At 49.3% G+C, this 18,954-nt stretch overlaps 1 protein-coding gene across 20 annotated transcripts in view; it reads left to right on the top strand.

Annotated features, from left to right (window-relative positions):
* LOC135896913 (uncharacterized) overlaps window positions 1–18,954 on the top strand; it is a 257,402-nt gene that overhangs the window by 33,953 nt on the left and 204,495 nt on the right. For 12 of the 20 annotated variants that reach the window (XR_011511539.1, XR_011511538.1, XR_011511540.1 and 9 more), the window contains 2 exons: window positions 928–986; window positions 2,383–2,539. The exons of 1 other annotated variant lie outside the window; for it this stretch is intronic. Coding sequence is in view for 14 of the 19 variants with exons in the window: in XM_070532463.1 (XP_070388564.1) it covers window positions 928–986; window positions 2,383–2,441 (118 nt within the window). In the remaining 5 variants the exon portion in view is untranslated. Of the gene's footprint in view, window positions 1–927; window positions 987–2,382; window positions 2,540–11,309; window positions 11,353–18,954 lie in introns of all 20 variants that reach the window. 7 more of the 20 variants (XM_070532473.1, XM_070532472.1, XM_070532469.1 and 4 more) reach the window with 3 other exon arrangements.

Genomic DNA, 18,954 nt, shown 5'->3' with positions numbered 1-18,954 from the left:
ACGTAACAGTTGTAACATTATGGTACCTCTTGTTATTGTGTCTTTTCCAGTCACAGTAATAAGATATCTTGCAGTTGGAGGTCCTCTAATCTATGAATTGGCTTCTCTTTAATGTTGTCCATCTTAATTGGTACAGGTAAACTGAATATGTCAATATAATGTGATATTCATTGCAGATTATCAAGGACATTAAAACACTTGTCAAGGAAGAAGTAAGGCCGAGGGCGTCTACTAGGATAGACAAAATACTTGACATTTCGATGAAAAAGCGTGTGAAATGCAGGGAGGAAGAACTGTACTTGCTGTAGGAAGCTTCCGAAATGGACGTAGGAAGACTTCCAACACGTCGTATGTACAATAATGAAATACTATATCATTTCCTAAGCTAAGTACACATTGCAGACGCTAGCCTTTTTCATTATTTTAGCACATAGGGAAGGGTTAAATCTGTATTATGCAGATTGATAGAAACATACCTGAACCACACAAGCCCAATAATTCATAAGACAACTATACTTACAGAACGACATCTCGTTCTCAAAGAAATGAGCTTAAAATAACGGCTTTTCTTCTATTGGAGGAATAATTTTATTTTTCACTGACATGTTTAGTAGATCAAATTGTGACGTGTGCATGCATGGTCTTACATATTCTATAAATATATGCGTTCAGAACTAAGCACACAATGGGCTCTTCACTACAACTTTTCTTGCTGCCTTGAAGAATTTCTTGATTCTCCACCACTTGTGTACTTAATCTGTTTTACGGTAGGTGTTAAATTGTGCTCTCCCTGTAGCAACACTTAAAAGTTTTGTCGTTTGCTGTTATATTGTCATACTTTCAAGGCAATTACACCAGACATAGCATGTGAGGGGCTTAATTGAGCAATGTGAAGGGCCTCATGAAGCATTGGCATCCTCTTTTCAGATATACAGGCTGTGGCAGTGCTTCAGATTCTGGCCCACAATGTCCGAGAATGCGCAACGGTACATATTCTATTTGTACAAGAATTAAATCTTTTATTATGCTGTTACTGGATCTGTACTAAACAGTAAGATATGTGTCCTGGTGCTGTGGTAGTCTGTGTCTGCCTCCAGTGACAAACCAAGCTATCATCTCTGCTTTAACTGCAGCATTGCAGATGTTTTTTTCGCCAATATTCGGGACTCTTTTGCAGCATGGAGCAGCCAATATGCCCAAAGCACAGCTCAAATTCCGAAATGTTAAAGTTCCCAATTTTAACTCTGGAGCTGTCACACCTGGTCGTAACGTGTGCATGTATGTGCACGTGGATTAAGATAACTTCATGCAGGAGCAAAGCAACAGTGGTTCAGAGGTATTAGTAATGTAAATATGATAGTAGCAGGCGCTTCTTTTTGTTTTTGCAGGATCGGTGCACGCAGCTTTTATTTTTTTTCCTGCACCATCCACTGTCCACAGACACAAGAAAAAAACAGCATGCCACCTGAGGTGCTCCTTTTACAATAAAAATTTGCATGTTGGCTTTGTAAACTTCACCTTTTGCCTCAAATGAGCACTGAAACCAAGCTAATAATTCTACCTACTTAAATATGAAATATTTTGTGATTATGGAACCTCTCAAAAGGAATGGCTTGTAGTAAAAACATATTGCGTATTAAAGATATTTCATGAAATGTTTAAATATCATAAACTTGACCATACTTTTTACCACTATGGAGGGAGAAAATGACCCGGTAACTCCATGCGTTTATTACAATGCCCCAAACTTCACATATGCAAGCAACTTCCCTGTACATGTGGACTGGGAAATACTCTTCAGTGTCTCGAATGCAGAAGGCATAAGGCGCGTTTACATGAATGTGACAACTGGCGCATTGCATCCATGTAAACTGGGCTAATGCGCCAGGCAGGCGTGGATTGAGACGAGTAAGTGGACTTTTGGAATGCATGTAAACGGGGTTGCATCGCATTAGGAATTATGGGAAGGGAATTTTCGGCGGATCAGCTGCACTCGCCGAGCTGCGGGACAGGAATATCCGTCAGAAAATGGCAGCCCCGATGGAGACGCCGGATCCCGCCGCAATGTGCTCGCCGCGAGTGTATTTTTCTGCGGAGGAAACGCCAGCGTATCTAGCAATCATTAGTGAAATGAGAATACGAGTGCTGCCAGGCTCTTGGTGTCAACGCAACCATGTTCATTTTGTCCGCGTGGATGGATAAATGCGCCGCCTCACCTACACTTGGACGTGGCAACAGCTTAGGATGCATTGGAAAAATTTCAATGGGAAGTACAACAAAGTGTATCTGTCATTTCTTCTATACCCACTTCTTTGAGCTCGCAGACGACGTTGCCGGCTTAGTAGCTGTGCTTCAGATATTGTTATTTTGTGTATACTACAGGAAAGAGAGTTGCAGAAGCTGAGTGGGGCGGCGCCGTCAGAGTGGCGCTGATACAGTGAAATGAGTGGTATCATCTGCAACCGTCCTATGGTTGAAGCCCAGGAATACGGCGTGGATAGCGACGCAGTCAGCGAAGCGCAGAACAGCCAAACACCAGGTAAGAAATCGTTTCAAAAACTGCTAGGCTGTTACGCATTCCGCAAAGGCAGTGGCTGCACTGACACCACACTGGCGCTGGCTATGGCTAAGCTGCCCCCCTTACTAGACCAGATGCCCACCATCCGGCACGTTCTCTATGCCGACGACGTTACGATCTGGGCAACCCAGGGATCCGACGGGGCCATCCAGGATGCTCTCCAGGAAGCTGTACGTGTCGTGCAGAACTATACAGCCACGGGAGGCCTTTCCTGTGCAGCCGAAAAGTCCGAATTGCTCCTCGTGCACAGGCGGCGCCGCAGGACCGACGAATCCCCTAATATCTCCCTGTTCTTACATGGCAGCCCCATCCCTCAAGTAGCTAGACTACGCATCTTGGGCCTCCACATTCAGTCGGATGGCAAAGCCTCGCACACTACGCACATTTTGGGTCAGCAGATAGCACAAGTCACACATATGGTAAACCGCATTACTAATCGTAGAAGAGGACTTCGCGAGAAAGACGTCCTCCACATAGTACAGGCTCTGATATTCAGCCGGCTCATATATCACCTCCCCTATCACAATCTCACCCTCACTCAAACTCAGAAGATGGACGCCCTTCTGCGGAAGGCAGTGAAAGCGGCTCTTGGGCTGCCTCCACATGCTTCCACAAAACGGCTTCTTCAGCTTGGTATCCACAACACCGTAGGCGAGCTTTTGGAGGCTCATCGCAATGGTCAGCTCCAACGTCTCAGACGCAGCCGTCAGGGCTGCGCTATACTTTCTCGCCTTGGCTACCCTGTCCCTGAGACACTCACACACGTCCCACAATATCGCCTCGCTCCTGTACTACGCGCTAGCATACAAGTAGCTCCAATTCCCCGCAATATGCATCCCGAGCGACACGCCGGCCGTAGACGCGCCCTAACTCAGGCCCTGGCACGCATTTTTGGAGACCGCAGCACAATTACACCGGTTTCGTACACGGACGCGGCCCGCTACCCAGAGAGGCGAGCCATGTGTTTAGCGGTAACTGACAATACAGACACGCTTAGGGTGTGTGCCTAACAACGCTCAACTGCTCGGCAGAGGAAGGGGCAATAGCCCTGGCCATTGTCCATGCCTCGACGCTCTCCGCACAAGACACCCCCATCACCATAGTGACAGACTCGCGGGCTGCCTGCCGGGCTTCGCGCAAGGACTCGTGACTGCATACACATATCGAATTCTCTCCTCTGTCCCCACTCCCACGTTACACAAGGTGCGTATCGTCTGGACTCCTGGACACGCCTCTCTCCATGGTAATGAACTCGTTAATGCGGTAGCCCGAGATCTGACTGGCCGGGCACCATCGGAAGAGCTGTCCAACCCAGACGACGCACCGCCAGAGCCCCTACTGAGACGCTGAGACACTGAGACGCTCGAGTACTACCGACAAAGTCGCCTTAACTATCCCCCTCCTCATCCTTCGCTTAATAGAGCAGATGCCGCTGCCTGGCGGCAATTGCAGACCAATTCATTTCCTTGTCTCCACATGCTACATATCTTTCATCCCACCCTGTACCCTTCCTATTGTCCCCAGTGTGGGGCCAAACCCACGGTGTATCACTTCAGGTGTTCCTCCTATACCAAAGCCCCCTAGAAAAAAATGTAAGGCCTCCGCACGCCGGTGTGACGTCACGTTAGTCGGATGGGCCGGACAGTCGACGCCGTCGGCGTCTCCGCGCCTAGGTTCGTTGCGCTTGCAGTGTGCCTCTTTGTGCGTCGCGGATACTATGCCATGAGAACATTAGTGCTGTCCTTAAAGTGACAGCAACCTATAAATTCACCCTGCAGGGGCGTCTGCGCAAGCAGGCGTTTGGTGTGTTGGGACACCACGTACCCGAGCACACGAAGGTTAGACACTCCCGCGTGTAGCCGTGCGTGGCTTAGCCGTGCCTGGGGAAAAGGGGATCCTGGGGGTTGAGCCGATGCTGGGTGTTTGGACCTTTAAGGCCCCCCAGCGGAGGCAACACACCCCTTTGGCCTCTGCTTCACATAGACGGCACCCCCGGACTGACCCACCCGGGGGAAATCGGCAGTCGCCTTTTCCTGTCCTCCTCTCCAATCTTCGTCTTTCTCTCTCGTCTTTTTCATCTTTCCTGTCTTCTCATCACTTCTCGTCACTTCCTAGTTTCCCGGCGGCAAGCGTTAACCTTGTGTAGCTGGCCAGCCTTGGCTATGCTGTATTTGGTTATAGCAGCGATGTACGGCTGGCGTTGGCAGGGTTTCTATAGCAGGAGCTCCTGTCACGCCCCCTGTTGGGCTCCATGGTGGGTGGTCGGCATCGCGGCCGAAAACCCAACTGTACTTATGGAAAACGCTTTTCCTAAAATCCCCGATCGTCCTCAGAAAAGAGGGCGCACCGAAGAGGTCTTTCAGTTTTTCGGACGCCAAGTCCACAATTTTCCTCGTTTTCATGTCATCCACGCAGAAAAACCAGCTAAACAAGTACGAACAATCTCCCCGTTCCTTGTGTCTAAGTCTCTTACCGAAGTTTTTGGCCCGGGATATCAGGTGTCGAGGATGGCTAGCGGTGACCTCCTCTTGGAGCTCCGCGACCAGAAGCAATTTGAGAAGCTGCCACAGCTAGTATCATTTGGGGAGACCCAAGTAGTAGTAACCCCGCACCGCACGATGAATACCTCCCGCGGCGTTGTCTCCGACGATGATTTGCTAGAGCTCACTGAGGCTGAACTGTTGGAAGGCTTCAGTGAAAAAAACGTCATAAACGTCAAAAGAATCAAGATGAGGCGAGACGGTAAAGAAATTGCGACCAAACACATAATACTCACCTTCAATTCAGGTGTCCTGCCCGAGTCAATCGAGGCCGGGTACATCAAGCTTTGTGTAAGACCGTACGTGCCAAATCCCTTAAGATGTTTCAAATGCCAGCGTTTCCGCCACAGCTCGCAGAGCTGCCGAGGCCGCCAAAGATGTGCGAAATATAGTGCCCTTGAACACGCCACTAAAGCATGTAATAACTCTCTCCACTGTGTAAACTGCGACGGGGATCACGCCGCGTACTCGCGGTTGTGCCCCTCCTGGAAGAAGGAAAAAGAAATAGTAACTATGAAAGTAAAAGAGAATGTATCGTTCAAAGAGGCACGAAGGCGGCTAGCATACCTGCCAAAGAAAACCTCTGCCGATGTGGCGCGTCAGGGGGCAGCGTCACAACGGGCTCTGTCCGACCTGTCCGAGCTGTCAGACCCACAAGCAGTGAGTCGGCAGTTACGCCATCTGCCCCCGCGGCGGTTGCAGCTAGCGCTGCTCCGTCAACCGAGGAGAAGGGACCGTCGACCCCAAAGGTGGGCGCAGCCGAGGCTGCCTCAACCTCCCAGGTCCCTTCCAGCGCTGGCAACGGCCGGCGCAGCCAAATCTCCCAGGGAGACCCATCGACCTCCGGGCTGGTGGGCGCAGGGGTCTTGCCCTCCAAGGCGGGACCCTCTCGGGAACCTTCTCGCTCGCAAGAGCAGGTGTCCGGCGCCTCACACGAGGCAATGGACACTACACCTATCCTCAAAGCGCTTCAGGCGCCTAAGGAGCGGCGAGGTTCCCTCGAACGCTTCAAAAAGAGCAAAACCCCGGTTACAGGGCCTCGAAAGGGCTCTGTAATCTGAGACATCCCTTCCGTTTTCGTAAACACAGCACCAATCTAATTTAAAATATGGATACACAAATCATTCAATGGAACGTCAGAGGTCTACTTAGGAATCTTGGTGATGTTCAAGAACTCATCCATAAACACAATCGAAAAGTGCTGTGTTTACAGGAGACACACTTAAAATCTACACACACAAACTTTCTCCGAAAGCACGTTACGTTTCGCAAAGACCGCGAGGATGCTGTCGCAGCATCTGGCGGTGTATCTATTATTGCTGACAAAATTGTAGCGTGTCAGCATCTAAAGCTCCAAACGGCCCTTGAGGCCGTGGCCGTTCGAGCCGTACCTTTAAATAAACTCATTACAATCTGTTCTCTGTATATACCACCACATCATCACCTTCACAGACGCGACTTAGAGTCATTAATAGATAAGCTCCCGGACCCCTATTTTATTCTTGGTGATTTTAATGCACACAGTACTTTGTGGGGCGATTCATGCTGTGATGCGCGAGGTCGCGTCATTGAATAGGTGCTTTTTTCCTCTGCAAGATGTCTCTTGAACACGAAGGAGGCCACGTATTTGAACCTGTCCAACAAGTCATACTCTGCCATAGAACTTAGCATTTTATCGCCGACGCTTTTACCCTATTTTAAATGGAATGTGCTTAACAACCCGTATGGGAGTGACCACTTCCCAATAATCCCAACTGCGCCGAAACAAGATCAACTTCCCCCGCTTGTCCCTCGGTGGAAGATTGACTCAGCCGATTGGGAACGGTACCGAACTCTTACTTACATGACGTGGACTGAGATGTCTGGTATAACCATGGATGATGCTGTTGCATATTTTACAGCTTTTATACTGGATGCCGCCTGTAAATGTATTACACAAACGAGCGGCATGGGTTCCAAGCGGCGTGTTCCCTGGTGGAACGATGCATGCAGGCAAGCACGGAAGAACCAGAACAAACCGTGGGCGATATTTCGCGACTCTCCTACAGCTGAAAACCTGGAAAACTTTAAACATGTCAAATCCCAGGCAAGGAGAACGCGCCGGCAAGCAAGACGAGAGAGTTGGGCGAAGTTTATATCAAGCATCAGCTCGTACACAGATGAGACAAAAGTATGGAACAGAGTGAAAAAAGTTAATGGACAACAAACGTATTCCCTGCCTTTAGTATATAGTCACGGAGAAAGCCTGGAAGATCAAGCCAACTTTCTTGGCACACACTTTGAACACATATCCAGCTCCTCACACTACACCGAAACATTCCTAAAGTACAAAACACGAATAGAGAACCAAAAGTTAGAAAGGAAATGTGCAAAAAGTGCGCCGTACAATGAACCATTCCGCATAGCAGAACTGCAGGCAGCACTGAACTGCTGTAATAAATCCGCCCCAGGTTCAGACCGCATAATATATGAGATGTTAAAACAACTACCATCCGAAACACAGAAAACCCTCCTTTCCCTTTACAACGTTATATGGTCTTCCGGCGAGATCCCCTCTGCTTGGAAGGAGGCGATTATATTTCCAATACTGAAGCACGGAAAGGATCCTTCCTCTGTATCAAGTTATAGACCTATAGCATTAACAAGTTGCCTCTGCAAAGTATTCCAAAAAATGATTAACTGTCGCCTACTACACTTCCTAGAATCAAACAAATTGCTGGACCCATACCAGTGCGGGTTTCGGGAGGGTCGATCCACCACTGACCATCTCATACGTATCGAGGCACGTATCCGTGAAGCTTTTGTCCATAAGCAGTTTTTCTTATCAGTATTCTTAGATATGGAGAAAGCCTATAATACAACGTGGCAGTTTGAGATATTGAAAGACCTCTCGCAGTGAGGTATACACGGAAATATGTTCAATGTTATAGAAAGTTATCTGTCGAATCGGACATTCCGTGTTCGAGTGGGCAGTGTTCTGTCACAAAAGTTTGTACAGGAAAATGGAGTGCCGCAGGGCGGGGTGCTCAGCTGCACACTCTTTATAGTAAAAATGAATTCTCTTCATCTACACATACCACATAACATCTTCTATTCAACGTATGTTGACGACGTGCAGATAGGATTTCAGTCAAGTTCTCTTGCAATCTGTGAGCGACAGGTCAAGCTTGGTCTTAACAGGGTCTCCAAAGGGGCTGATGAGAACGGGTTCAGACTGAACCCACAGAAAAGCACCTGTGTCATTTTCTCCAGAAAAAGAGGCCTGCACCCTGATCCTGAAATTGTGTTGCATGGTGAGCGTCTGCCCGTAAACAGGGAACATAAATTCTTAGGCATAATTTTAGACGCGAAGCTAACCTTTGTACAGCACATAAAATATCTTAAAGACAAGTGCATGAAAACAATGAATATCTTAAAGGTGCTCTCACGCACAACCTGGGGCAGTGATAGAAAATGTCTCATGAACTTGTTGTATAAAAGCCTCATACGCACACGACTAGACTATGGAACCATAGTTTACCAGTCGGCTACTCCAACTGCTCTGAAGATGCTAGACCCTGTCCACCACTTAGGCATTCGCTTGTCCACAGGCGCCTTTAGAACAAGCCCAGTGGAAAGCAGTTACGTTGAATCGGATGAGTGGTCACTTAATCTGCAGAGAACATACTCCTCTTTCATGTATTTTCTGAGAGTGAACGCAAACAGTGAGCAGCCCGCGTTCTCCACCATAAACGATTTGTCCAGTTGTCAACTTTTTCGCAACCGGCCCACAGTGGCAAAGCCTTTCTCACTGCGTGTCAGAGACATGGCTGAATAAACAAGGGTTCCACTGCTTGAATACCACCTTATGTCCCCTGCTATACGGCCCCCGCCGTGGCAGTGGCAACCAATAGACTGTGATATATATTTCGTAACTGTTACAAAGCACGCGCCTGTCGCGCATATACGAATGTACTTCCTCGAGTTACAGCACAAGTACTCCTCTCCTGAATTCTTTACAGACGCATCGAAGTGTAATGCTGGCGTATCTTACGCAGCGGTCGGTCCATCCTTTTCGGATGCTCGTGTTCTGCACCCTAACACAAGTATTTTCACAGCAGAGGCCTACGCGATATTGGCCGGTGTTAAACACATTAAAGAATTTAATATCCCAAAGGCAGTTATATACACAGACTCCTTGAGCGTCGTAAATGCTTTGAAAACTGTCAAGAAATATAAAAACCCTGTAATTATTTCTCTTTACTCAGCATTGCTAAAAACCTATGCGTCTAAGCAGCATATCGTCCTATGCTGGGTGCCGGGGCACCGAGAGATAAAGGGAAACGTGTTAGCGGACCAGCTAGCCACATCAGTGAACGCGAACGCTGCAGACACTTCCATGACTATCCCTGTAATGGACCTCAAGCCCGCAATAAGAAAAAACCTAAGAGATTTCTGGCAGCGCTTGTGGGATAAAGAAACAGCAAATAAATTACATGTTATCAAGCCTTATCTTGGCACCTGGCCGCCGGTATCAAAGAACCGCCACACAGAAGTAACACTTTGCAGACTCAGGATAGGACACACATACAGCACACACGTATACCTCTTGTCCGGTGGCGATCCGCCCATGTGTGATAAATGTGGTGAGCCACTTACCGTGCTTCACATCCTGCTGCAATGCACTCAATTAGACGCTAATAGGAAAAAGCATTTTCCATTACCACATCGGCAGCTAATTCCACTCCATCCTCAAATGATTATAGGTATAGAACCTTTCTTCAAGCATGAATGCCTGTTTAGATTGTTAAAAGATATAGTTTTCATATTATAGCCCCAGGAAATCCGTAGCACAGCCTCTAACAGAGGTTTCTGCTGCGGTAGGTGCAATAAAAGAAAGCACCTGCCTCTCAGCCTTTGGGCTCAAAGGCCCCCTGGAGGCATTAATGCTATTTACATATTCTCGCATTTTAGCTCCATGATCACTTATCACGCGTACTATATCCACAGACCACTACATGTATCACTGTCATAATTTTATGCTATATACTATTTTACGTTTCTATGACACTGATTGATTTTAGGCCACTTTACAGCCATGTTACATCCCACCATCGCTACTCACAAATCAGCGCTTAACACATTATCATTCATGGCGCTCTTTGGCCATACCTGGCCCTTGCGCCACTAAACAACACACATCCATCCAACCTATAAATTCAGATGCTTCGTTTCCAAAGCAAGACACGTATAGCTGACGCAAAAAATAAGGGGGAGCCGCTGGTTCACCGCAGTCAACACCACCATAGAAAGCAGCATTCTTTCACACCTTCCTTAGATTACTTGATTGGCAGCATTTTTGTTTTTTGCATGTATCGCAACACGACCTGCCTTATTGTGCTTGTGATGTTCGGTCGGGACTAAGACAAGCAAACTGCATGCTGCTTAGTCACTCAACTTTAGACGGAACGAAAGAAAGAGGAAAACTGCATATTGAAGACACAGAATATACTTTATTCACAACTTATAAGAACTGCATTCAGAAATAAACATTTTAAATCTTCCATATACAATTATCATTCTCACTCTTGCATTGCGTAAAACAGTCCTCGCTAGACATTCGAATATCGAGGTTAATGTTATTGTGAAAATTTTGTCATTATAGGGTCACGCACAACTAATTCTCAAATCGAAAAAGCTTCCGTCTTTGTTGTACCATTTCTTGTGGTTATTTTATTTCCACCCGCCTTGTTTGCAGGCCTTATTGGTCTTCATAAAATGCTGAGATAATGGTGAAAAGTAAGTAAAAAACGAGAGGCCTACTCTCAGTCCTGAAGGAAAACATACAATTAATGGATTGCGGCAGCATGGGGAGTTCGAATCATAAACAGGTAGCACAATACACTCAAACGCTAACATTTGAAATGGCCAAAATATAGGGTTTCAATTTTGATAATGTAGGCAAATGAGTCTTAGCTACGCCACAGGTTTCTTTTTACAAGGTTTCTGTCAACATAACCATACGTAGATGCTCAACAAAACAGAGCTTCATGAATAAAAAAATAAATAATGAGAAACATCTCAGGCCTTCAAGGTCTGCAATTTTCGGTCGTTCTGGGCGTTGCGTAATTTGTCGTTTTCTTTGTGGCATAAGTTGTTCAGCAGTGTATTCGCTGCGGCACTTACAACATGTTCCATTACCTCCTGTGCAGGATGACCGAAACCACACACATCCACATCCTCAAAGTCCTGAAGGTAGCGAACACAAGGCCGACAAGAGTATCTTTCTGCCTAGGAAGGCTAAAAAATCGTACGGCATATTCTGGTGTCCTGAGCTTGACCAATATCATTTCAGTAAAGAGTACAGCATTAACTGCAACTTCTCGTAGAAACTTCAGGCCATCCCTTGTCATCTTCGTGATTAATGCATTCTCAGGGTCATCTAGATCGACGTCTTGCATCACAAGGCTTTCACTGCAAGATGCGCATGTCAACTTTTTTAGAGCTGCATGGGCACAATAGCCGGCAACATATGTTATTGCCGGTAGCCTTGACGTTCTTTTCTCAATGTCAGAGTCAGTCACAGTGACGTGAAACTGGCCGTTTCCTGAATTTACACTTGTCTCCAATGTGCTCGCGGTCGGCGGTAGTAGAATGTCCAAATCTGGCAGGTCCAGAACCTTCTGCAAACGCAATTTCTTTTCAGATTCATATATCTGCCTTATAGACACGTGGTAATTGGCACCAGACAATTACCGATACTTTCCAAAGCGATCCTCTAAGCTATCAGTTTGAAATTTGCCCAAAAGAGCATACTCGAAATGAAGCTGTTTGAGACAGTATATCGCAAGTTCGTGCAAGGCGTGGGTAGCGTGGCTGAAAGCTATGTGCGTTTCATGTGTCAAGCGGCCATTGTCATGTTTGAGACTTCCCCAGTGCTCAAGCCATTGAGCTATTCTCTCTAAGAAATATAGTTGAGGATATGACGATCAAACTATTGGACATTGCAACTGATCTCGCAACCACTGTCCTTTTCTTGGCGTCTTGACGTTAACAATGTTCCACTAAGTCAAAATGGTGTCGACATATTGAGATGTTTCCTTTGCATGCTGGAACATTGCAACACTGAGAGCACCAACAGTAGGTGAGTTAAAAATTCAAGGCCAGTTTAACGTCATGCAATTCTATGTTCGAGATAGATAGATAGATAAACTTTATAAAAAGAATAATCAGAAAACCGCTATAGGTCGGGGCCCTTAGTCCAGGGCTCCGCTGGCTCTTGCCATCTTCTCCGCTCTCTTTATCAGCTTGAGCTGGTCGTCGAGGGCCGAGCTGGACAGCAGTGCCTCCCATTGCTCCCTCGTGGTGTTCGTGTCTAGGTGTTCTATGTTTTGTAGTGTGCACTCCCACGTAATGTGGTATAGGGTTGGCGTGGCCCCACACCATGGGCATTCGTCTGTGTAGGCTGTGGGGTGTATCCGATGTAATATGTGTAGGTTCGTGTAAGTGCCTGTCTGGAGCCTACGCCAGGCAGCGGCATCTTCTGTCTTTAGATTTCGATGGGGTGGTGGATATCGCAAGCGACGCCCTCTGTGGTAGTTAACGATGGCTGAATACTCGAGGTCGACAGGGTCCGGGTCTTCTGCAGCCGGCGTGATGGGTGCTCGGTTATGTACGAATCCTCGAGCTGCTCTGTCGGCCTGCAGGTTGCCCGTGATGCCAGTGTGGCCCGGTATCCAGATGATGGTTTGGGTGGTGAAGTCCTCAGGGTCCTCCTTAAGTATTCGTGCTAGGATTTGTGCTGCAGGTCTTCCAATTCTTCCCTGTAGGAAGTTGCGGCAGGCCTGCTGGGAATCCGTAAGGATCGTCAGTGGTTGGTTTGGGCGTAGGCCCTCGCGGATGGCTAACGCGATGGCCATCTCTTCGGCTTCCGTGATCGTGCAGGGGCGGGTCGATGCAGCGGAGGTAACGTTGCCTCGGTGGTCGCATGCCGCTGCCACTGCGCCCTTGTTGTTCGTCCCATACATGGGGGCGTCCGTAAAACGGGCCGTGGTATTGAACCTGAACGCTTTCTCCATGTACTGGGCCCTTGCTCTCCTCCTGCCGGAGTGTAGGTTAGGGTCCATGTTGCGTGGTATCGGGGCAACGTGAAACCTGTCCTGGACGTGACGAGGTATTAAGCAGGTTTCTTGGGTTCGTGTTGTTATTGCTGGGAACCCCAAGGTTTGTAGGACCTGCCGGCCCGTGTGAGTCCGCGCTAGTCTCTGTTGTTGCGAGACGTAATGGGCTTCTGTCAGTTCGCTGAGGGTGTTGTGCAACCCTAGCGCCAATAATTTTTCAGTCGATGTACTCATCGGCAGGCGGAGAGCGGTCTTGAATGCCATCCTCAAAAGTGTGTCGGCCTGCTTCGTCTCGGACTGTGTGAGGTGGTAGTAAGGCAGGCTGTATGTCATTCTGCTCACCACCAGACTACTGACCAGTCGGAGGGTGTCCCTTTCCTTCATTCCTCTGTTCTTGGATGTTACGCGGCAGATCATGCGTGATATCGCCTTTACACTGGTTTTGAGGAGTGTAAGGGTGTGTGTAGCGCGCTGGTTGGACTGCAACATGCCCAGCACCCTCAGCAATGGCTTCTCTGGTATGAGGCCCCCGTTTAGGCGTACCTCGAGTCTTCTTGTTGGGTCTGTGGGGACTGCGTGGTTACCCCGGCCTCGCCAGACTCGTAGGAGCTCAGATTTTTCGGGCGAGCATTGTAGTCCCCGCTGGCTGACGTATTCTTGGATTAGATTTGCTGCAGTTCGCAGGCGTTCTTCTTTTTCAGCGAGGGACCCTGTTGTGGTCCAGAGTGTTATATCGTCTGCGTAGATTGCGTGCCGCAGACCCGCTACGTCCTGCAGTTTGCTTGCGAGGCCTCTCATGGCGACGTTGAACAGCGTGGGAGAGATGACAGCACCTTGTGGTGTTCCCTTGTTGGGAGGGTGGTACACTGGGGTCTGGATCTCTCCCATCTTCAGCTCCGCCGTGCGGTGGCTCAGGAAGCTCTGAACATACTTGTACGTTCGCACGCCGCAGTTGGTGTTGGCCAGCCCTTCTAGGATTCCTTGGTGGCTGACGTTGTCGAAAGCCCCTTTGATGTCGATTGCTAGGAGGACGTGTTCGCCGCAGCGGGAAACGTTGCTGAGGACTTCTTCCTTGATTTGGAGTAGCACATCTTGTGTGGACAGGCCTGCGCGGAAACCGAACATGGTGTCCGGCAGGTGTTTGTTATCTTCCAAGTGTCTCTGTAGTCTCGTGTTTATAATTTTTTCGTACACCTTGCCGAGGCAGGAGGTGAGCGATATGGGTCTGAGGTTTTCAATTGCCAATTTCTTGCCCGGTTTGGGGATCATAATTATTCGTGCGTGTTTCCACATCGCTGGTACCGTACCTTGTTCCCAGTGTTTGTTGAGATAGGCTGTGAGCGCGGAGATAGACTTGTCGCTCAGGTTTCTGATCATCGAATTTGTGATCTGGTCCGTACCCGCCGCTGTGTTACGGGTGGTGGCTGCGATAACCGCTCTCATTTCATTTTCGGTGATAGGTTCGTCCATTAGCGGGTTGGGTTGTCCTGTGTAGGGTGTTCTACATGGTTGTGTGGGAGTGGGATCTCCATAGCACTTGGTCTTGATGGCATCGATGAGGTCTTGTTGGCTGCCTGGGTAGGTGTGTAGTGACCGTTCCAGAGCCCTGTGTCCTTCTCCTTTGGTTTTGGTGGGGTCCAGGATTGCTTTGAGGATGTGCCACGTCTTCGCCATGTCCAGCGTGCCACCGAAGGAGTCACAGAATCTATACCAGTTCGCGGAAGCGAGTTGCATGGCATATTCCTCTGCTTCCGCTGTTATTTGTGCTATGCGCGTCTTCAATTTCCTGTTATGTTTCTGTTTTTTCCAGCGGCGGGTAAGGCCCCGTTTCGCATCCCACAGGTGTAGTAAGTGGGGATCCACCTCTGGGGTCTCTTCCGTTCTGGCGATTTCCTTTGTGTGGCGTTGTTTATGTCGACGGAGGTTGTCGCACCAATCTTCCAGATTCGTGATTGTGTCGGCGTCCTGTTCTTGGGCTTCCCTGATTTTTCGCCAGTCAGTGAGTTTAGCTGTGCCGATCTGCCTGCGTAGGCGTCCAGTCTGTAGTGTTATGTTTAATATGAAATGATCGCTGCCTAGGTTTTCGAGTGTGTTGAGCCATTCGGCTCGAGTGGTTTGAGTGATGAAGGCGACGTCGGGAGTGGTGTCGCGTGTTACGCTGTTCCCTTCCCTCGTCGGTATGTTCGGGTCTGTGATGAGTGTAAGGTGACACTGTTCAATTAGTGTTTGTAGCTGGAGACCCTTCCAATCCTGCCTCTGGTACCCCCACAGGGTGTTCTGAGCGTTGAAGTCGCCCAGGATTACCAGGGGACTGTCTTTAGCGAGGCGGAGGGTGTCCCCAAAGAGTTTTCCCATGTTTGCGCCCCTTTGGCAAGGGGGGCAATAAATGTTGAGAACGAAGGCGCTCTGTTTCTGGTTGCCTTTGTATATTATTTCGAGAAGTACATGTAGTACGTCCACGTCGTCTATGGGTTTGTGTTGTATGGTTGTGATGTTTCTGTCTACTAGTGTGGCTACCTTCCACTTGTCGTCTTGACTTGTGTGATATTCTTCGTAGCCATGTAGTGTTGGTCGGGTACCGGGCTCTTGTAGGGCTATGACCCCTGGTGGTTTTGAGGAATGAGCGATCAATTGTGCCAGCAGCCCTTTCTTCCTGCGGTACCCACGGCAGTTCCATTGCCAAATTTCTAAGTTTTCTTTGACTTGCCTGTATGGTCTAGGCATTGTTGGACGTTGTGGTCGGTGATGTTACGATTTGGTTTGGTGCTGCTACAGGTGTGACCTTGTAAAGGTTCTGTCGTAGTGTCTTTCGTAGTTTTACGGAGTGAAGCTGGCTCTTAAGCTTGCTGTCTACAGTGGCTTCCATATGTTTTATTGCTGCATCTGTCCGTTGTATTGCAGTCTGTGTTATTTGTTCCAACTGGGCGCGTGTAGCGTCCATAAAGGCTTGCATCTGGGTGCGGATGGCATCGACATGGGTTTGGAGGTCAATGATGTCCTTGTGTGGAGCCGCCTCTTATGGTATTTGTGTGAGCTGTGTCACTTGTTGTTTGAGTTGTCTGTTTTCTTGTGTGAGTGTCTGTATCTGTGCGCGCATGGTGGCAAGTTCCTGTTCCAATTTCACCGATGGTGGCGTCTGTGGTTTTTTATACGAGGGGGAGGCTACTGCCGCCCAGCTTACCTCGTGTTCTTTACTGGTATTCCTCTTGACTGAGGCTTCCTTGGTCTTTCGGTGGTGTTGCTGGGGCCCCTTGTCTTTGAGTACCGCGATGGCTGGTGCTGCCTGCTGTCCTTGCTTGGGCGTCGACCGAGATCGCCGTCTGGGCGACCGAAAGTGAGACCGTGGGCGAGAACAGGAGCGGGACCTGGACCTGGACCTCGGGTTGGAACCGGACCGAGATCCGTAGATGCTCGGAGACTCCGAGTAGTCGAAGTCGGAGCCTTCCCGCTCGGAGCTGAACCATCGCGGGCGAAGGTCAGCCGCCTTGGTCGAGTGAGTGACCGGGCGGGGCTGTCGTTGGGTTTTGGGTGTGGTGGTGGAGGCAGGCTTCCATCTGGGTGGAATGCGTTTGAGCTTGTTGCACTCTGTTGCGGCGGTGAGATGGGCCCCTCCGCACAGGGCGCACTTCGGAACACAAGTGTGTCCGGCGTCTGGGTTAATGTAGTTGCAAACGTTGCACGCACGAACCGTTGGGTTGGGGCAGACGTCTGGTCGGTGTCCGGTGATTCTACAGATGGAGCAGAACTGCCTTGTCGGCTGGTAGTCTCGGCAGGGCATCTCCCCTCCATAGTAGTACACAAATCTAGGCACCTGTGGTCCCTCGAAGTGGAGTAGGGCTGTCTGGGATTTTCCGAGCATACGGGCCCGCACGATGCGGACTCCATGTGTGCGGACCCGAACATTCGCCATAAGCTCTTCTTCGCCGGTGCCTGCGTCGATGCCGTGTACGACACCTGTAAGCAGGCCCTCGGGTGTTGAAAGATACACCTTCACAGGGTGTGATCGTCCGTGAAAGGTGAGGCTTATAATTTGCATGAGGGTGGCCGCCGTGGCCTCGTGAGGTGTGCTCACGATGATGATGTGCGAGCCGTGTCGCAGGCGGACGATGAAGTCGTCCCCCTTGCAGGTCGGCGCACCTCCGGTGGCTTGGACGATCGCCTTGGCCACTTGGTGGGTCTGTAGTTTTCGAACGATGAGGCCCGGGGTCGGTCGGATAATGACTTTCATGTCAGTGCGCGGGAGTGGAGGCGCGCGTCGGCGAGGCCTGCTCCTTGCAGCCGCGTCTTCAGAAATAGGTGTTCCGGCTCCGCGCTCTTCGCAGGTAGCTTGCGACGTGGCTTTCGCGGCGGCGGCTGGCGCCTGGGTTAGAGCTAGCCCTAACGGTGTGGTTTTCGATGGCGGGGTTTGCCCGACTGGATCTTGCTCACCAGTGGATTGTTGTTTTTGCAGGCGGCGTTTCCGATGAAGGGAAACGACCGTTTGCCACTGGGATTCTTGATTGTGCAGCTGCTCCGAGAGGACGGGAGACGGCCCGGGCAAGGCCTCGTCAGGCAGGGGTCTCGGGTGACTCTCGGGTACAACTTCCATGGTTTCGGTGTCGGTGGGTTGGTGGGCAATGGTGCCTGGGTTCCCCGCGATCGTAGCGCTCCGGGCTGGATCGCCCCCACAGCTCACCGTAGACACGGTGGCTGCTTGCAGGTCTCCGAGCTCCCGCGCGCCAGCGTTCGGCGTTAGGGCTAACCCTACCGTCGGCGTGGCCGAACGAATAGGGCTCTCGTTGGTCTTAAAACTGCGGCTCACCGAAGTTCGGCTGCGTTGAATCCCCTTGATGTTGGCAAATATTGCGCTGATACCGGTGGTACCAGGAGATTTTGGGCGCTTGGGAAATTTGAAACCACGGAGCCGATGCAAAGCACGTCTGCACGCTTCGAGCTTCTTCTTCTTTCTATCTATGTTCGAGGGGTTCAGTGCCTTCAAAGTGAGTGTTGGTGCTAGCTTCAAGAGCTCATGCTTTTCAGGTTCGTACCTTGAAAGATGCTGTATCTTTGGTTCAGCCTCATCACTCTTTGGTTCAGGAAAGTACATGCATTTGCCAATGTTTCTTTGATTCAGCCAGTTACTTTCTTATACACTTTAGTATTTGAACTGGGTCCCCCACGAAAAACAGGGGTCGTGATGGGTCAGCAGGATGCTGGTAAACAATGCTGACACTTGCCGTCTTAGCGAAGTAGGACATGGCTTTTCTGTTTATGGAGTTATTGTCCGAGATCGCTGCGATTATTCTAAAACCAGATGCCTCTAGATCAAGAACAATCTTCCGAAGGAAGTCGTGCAGCGCCTGAGCATCGATTTGTGCCACAGGAAGAATGTGTACAACATCCTTGTTAGAAGAAAGCAGGCTCTGTATCATAAATACGTGGGCAGTTCTTGCTGCAGTCGATGAATTTACCGCAGCACCAGTAACAAAGCCAGCCTTGCAATCAAAAAATGATCGAACCTGAATCTCATCAATCATTAATGTTACAGTATTTTCATCCTGTTTATATGTGCTTACAATACGATTTGCATAGGAAAGAAATCTACATTCTTGCTGCTCCGTTTCAGGGCGTACATCGTACGATGAAAACAGTCTTCTGACCGTATCAGGATGCGGCATGTTCAGCTTCATCGAGCTTCTCAGGAATCTATATGCATAAGATCAAATTGTGAACAAGAGGCTAGCAAAATCAATAAATC

The sequence above is a fragment of the Dermacentor albipictus genome, chromosome 1 (genome assembly GCF_038994185.2).
Source record: "Dermacentor albipictus isolate Rhodes 1998 colony chromosome 1, USDA_Dalb.pri_finalv2, whole genome shotgun sequence".
Taxonomy (NCBI): domain Eukaryota; kingdom Metazoa; phylum Arthropoda; class Arachnida; order Ixodida; family Ixodidae; genus Dermacentor; species Dermacentor albipictus.
The sequence above is the reverse complement of the archived record's forward strand: the minus strand, read 5'-3'. Positions and strand labels throughout refer to the sequence as shown.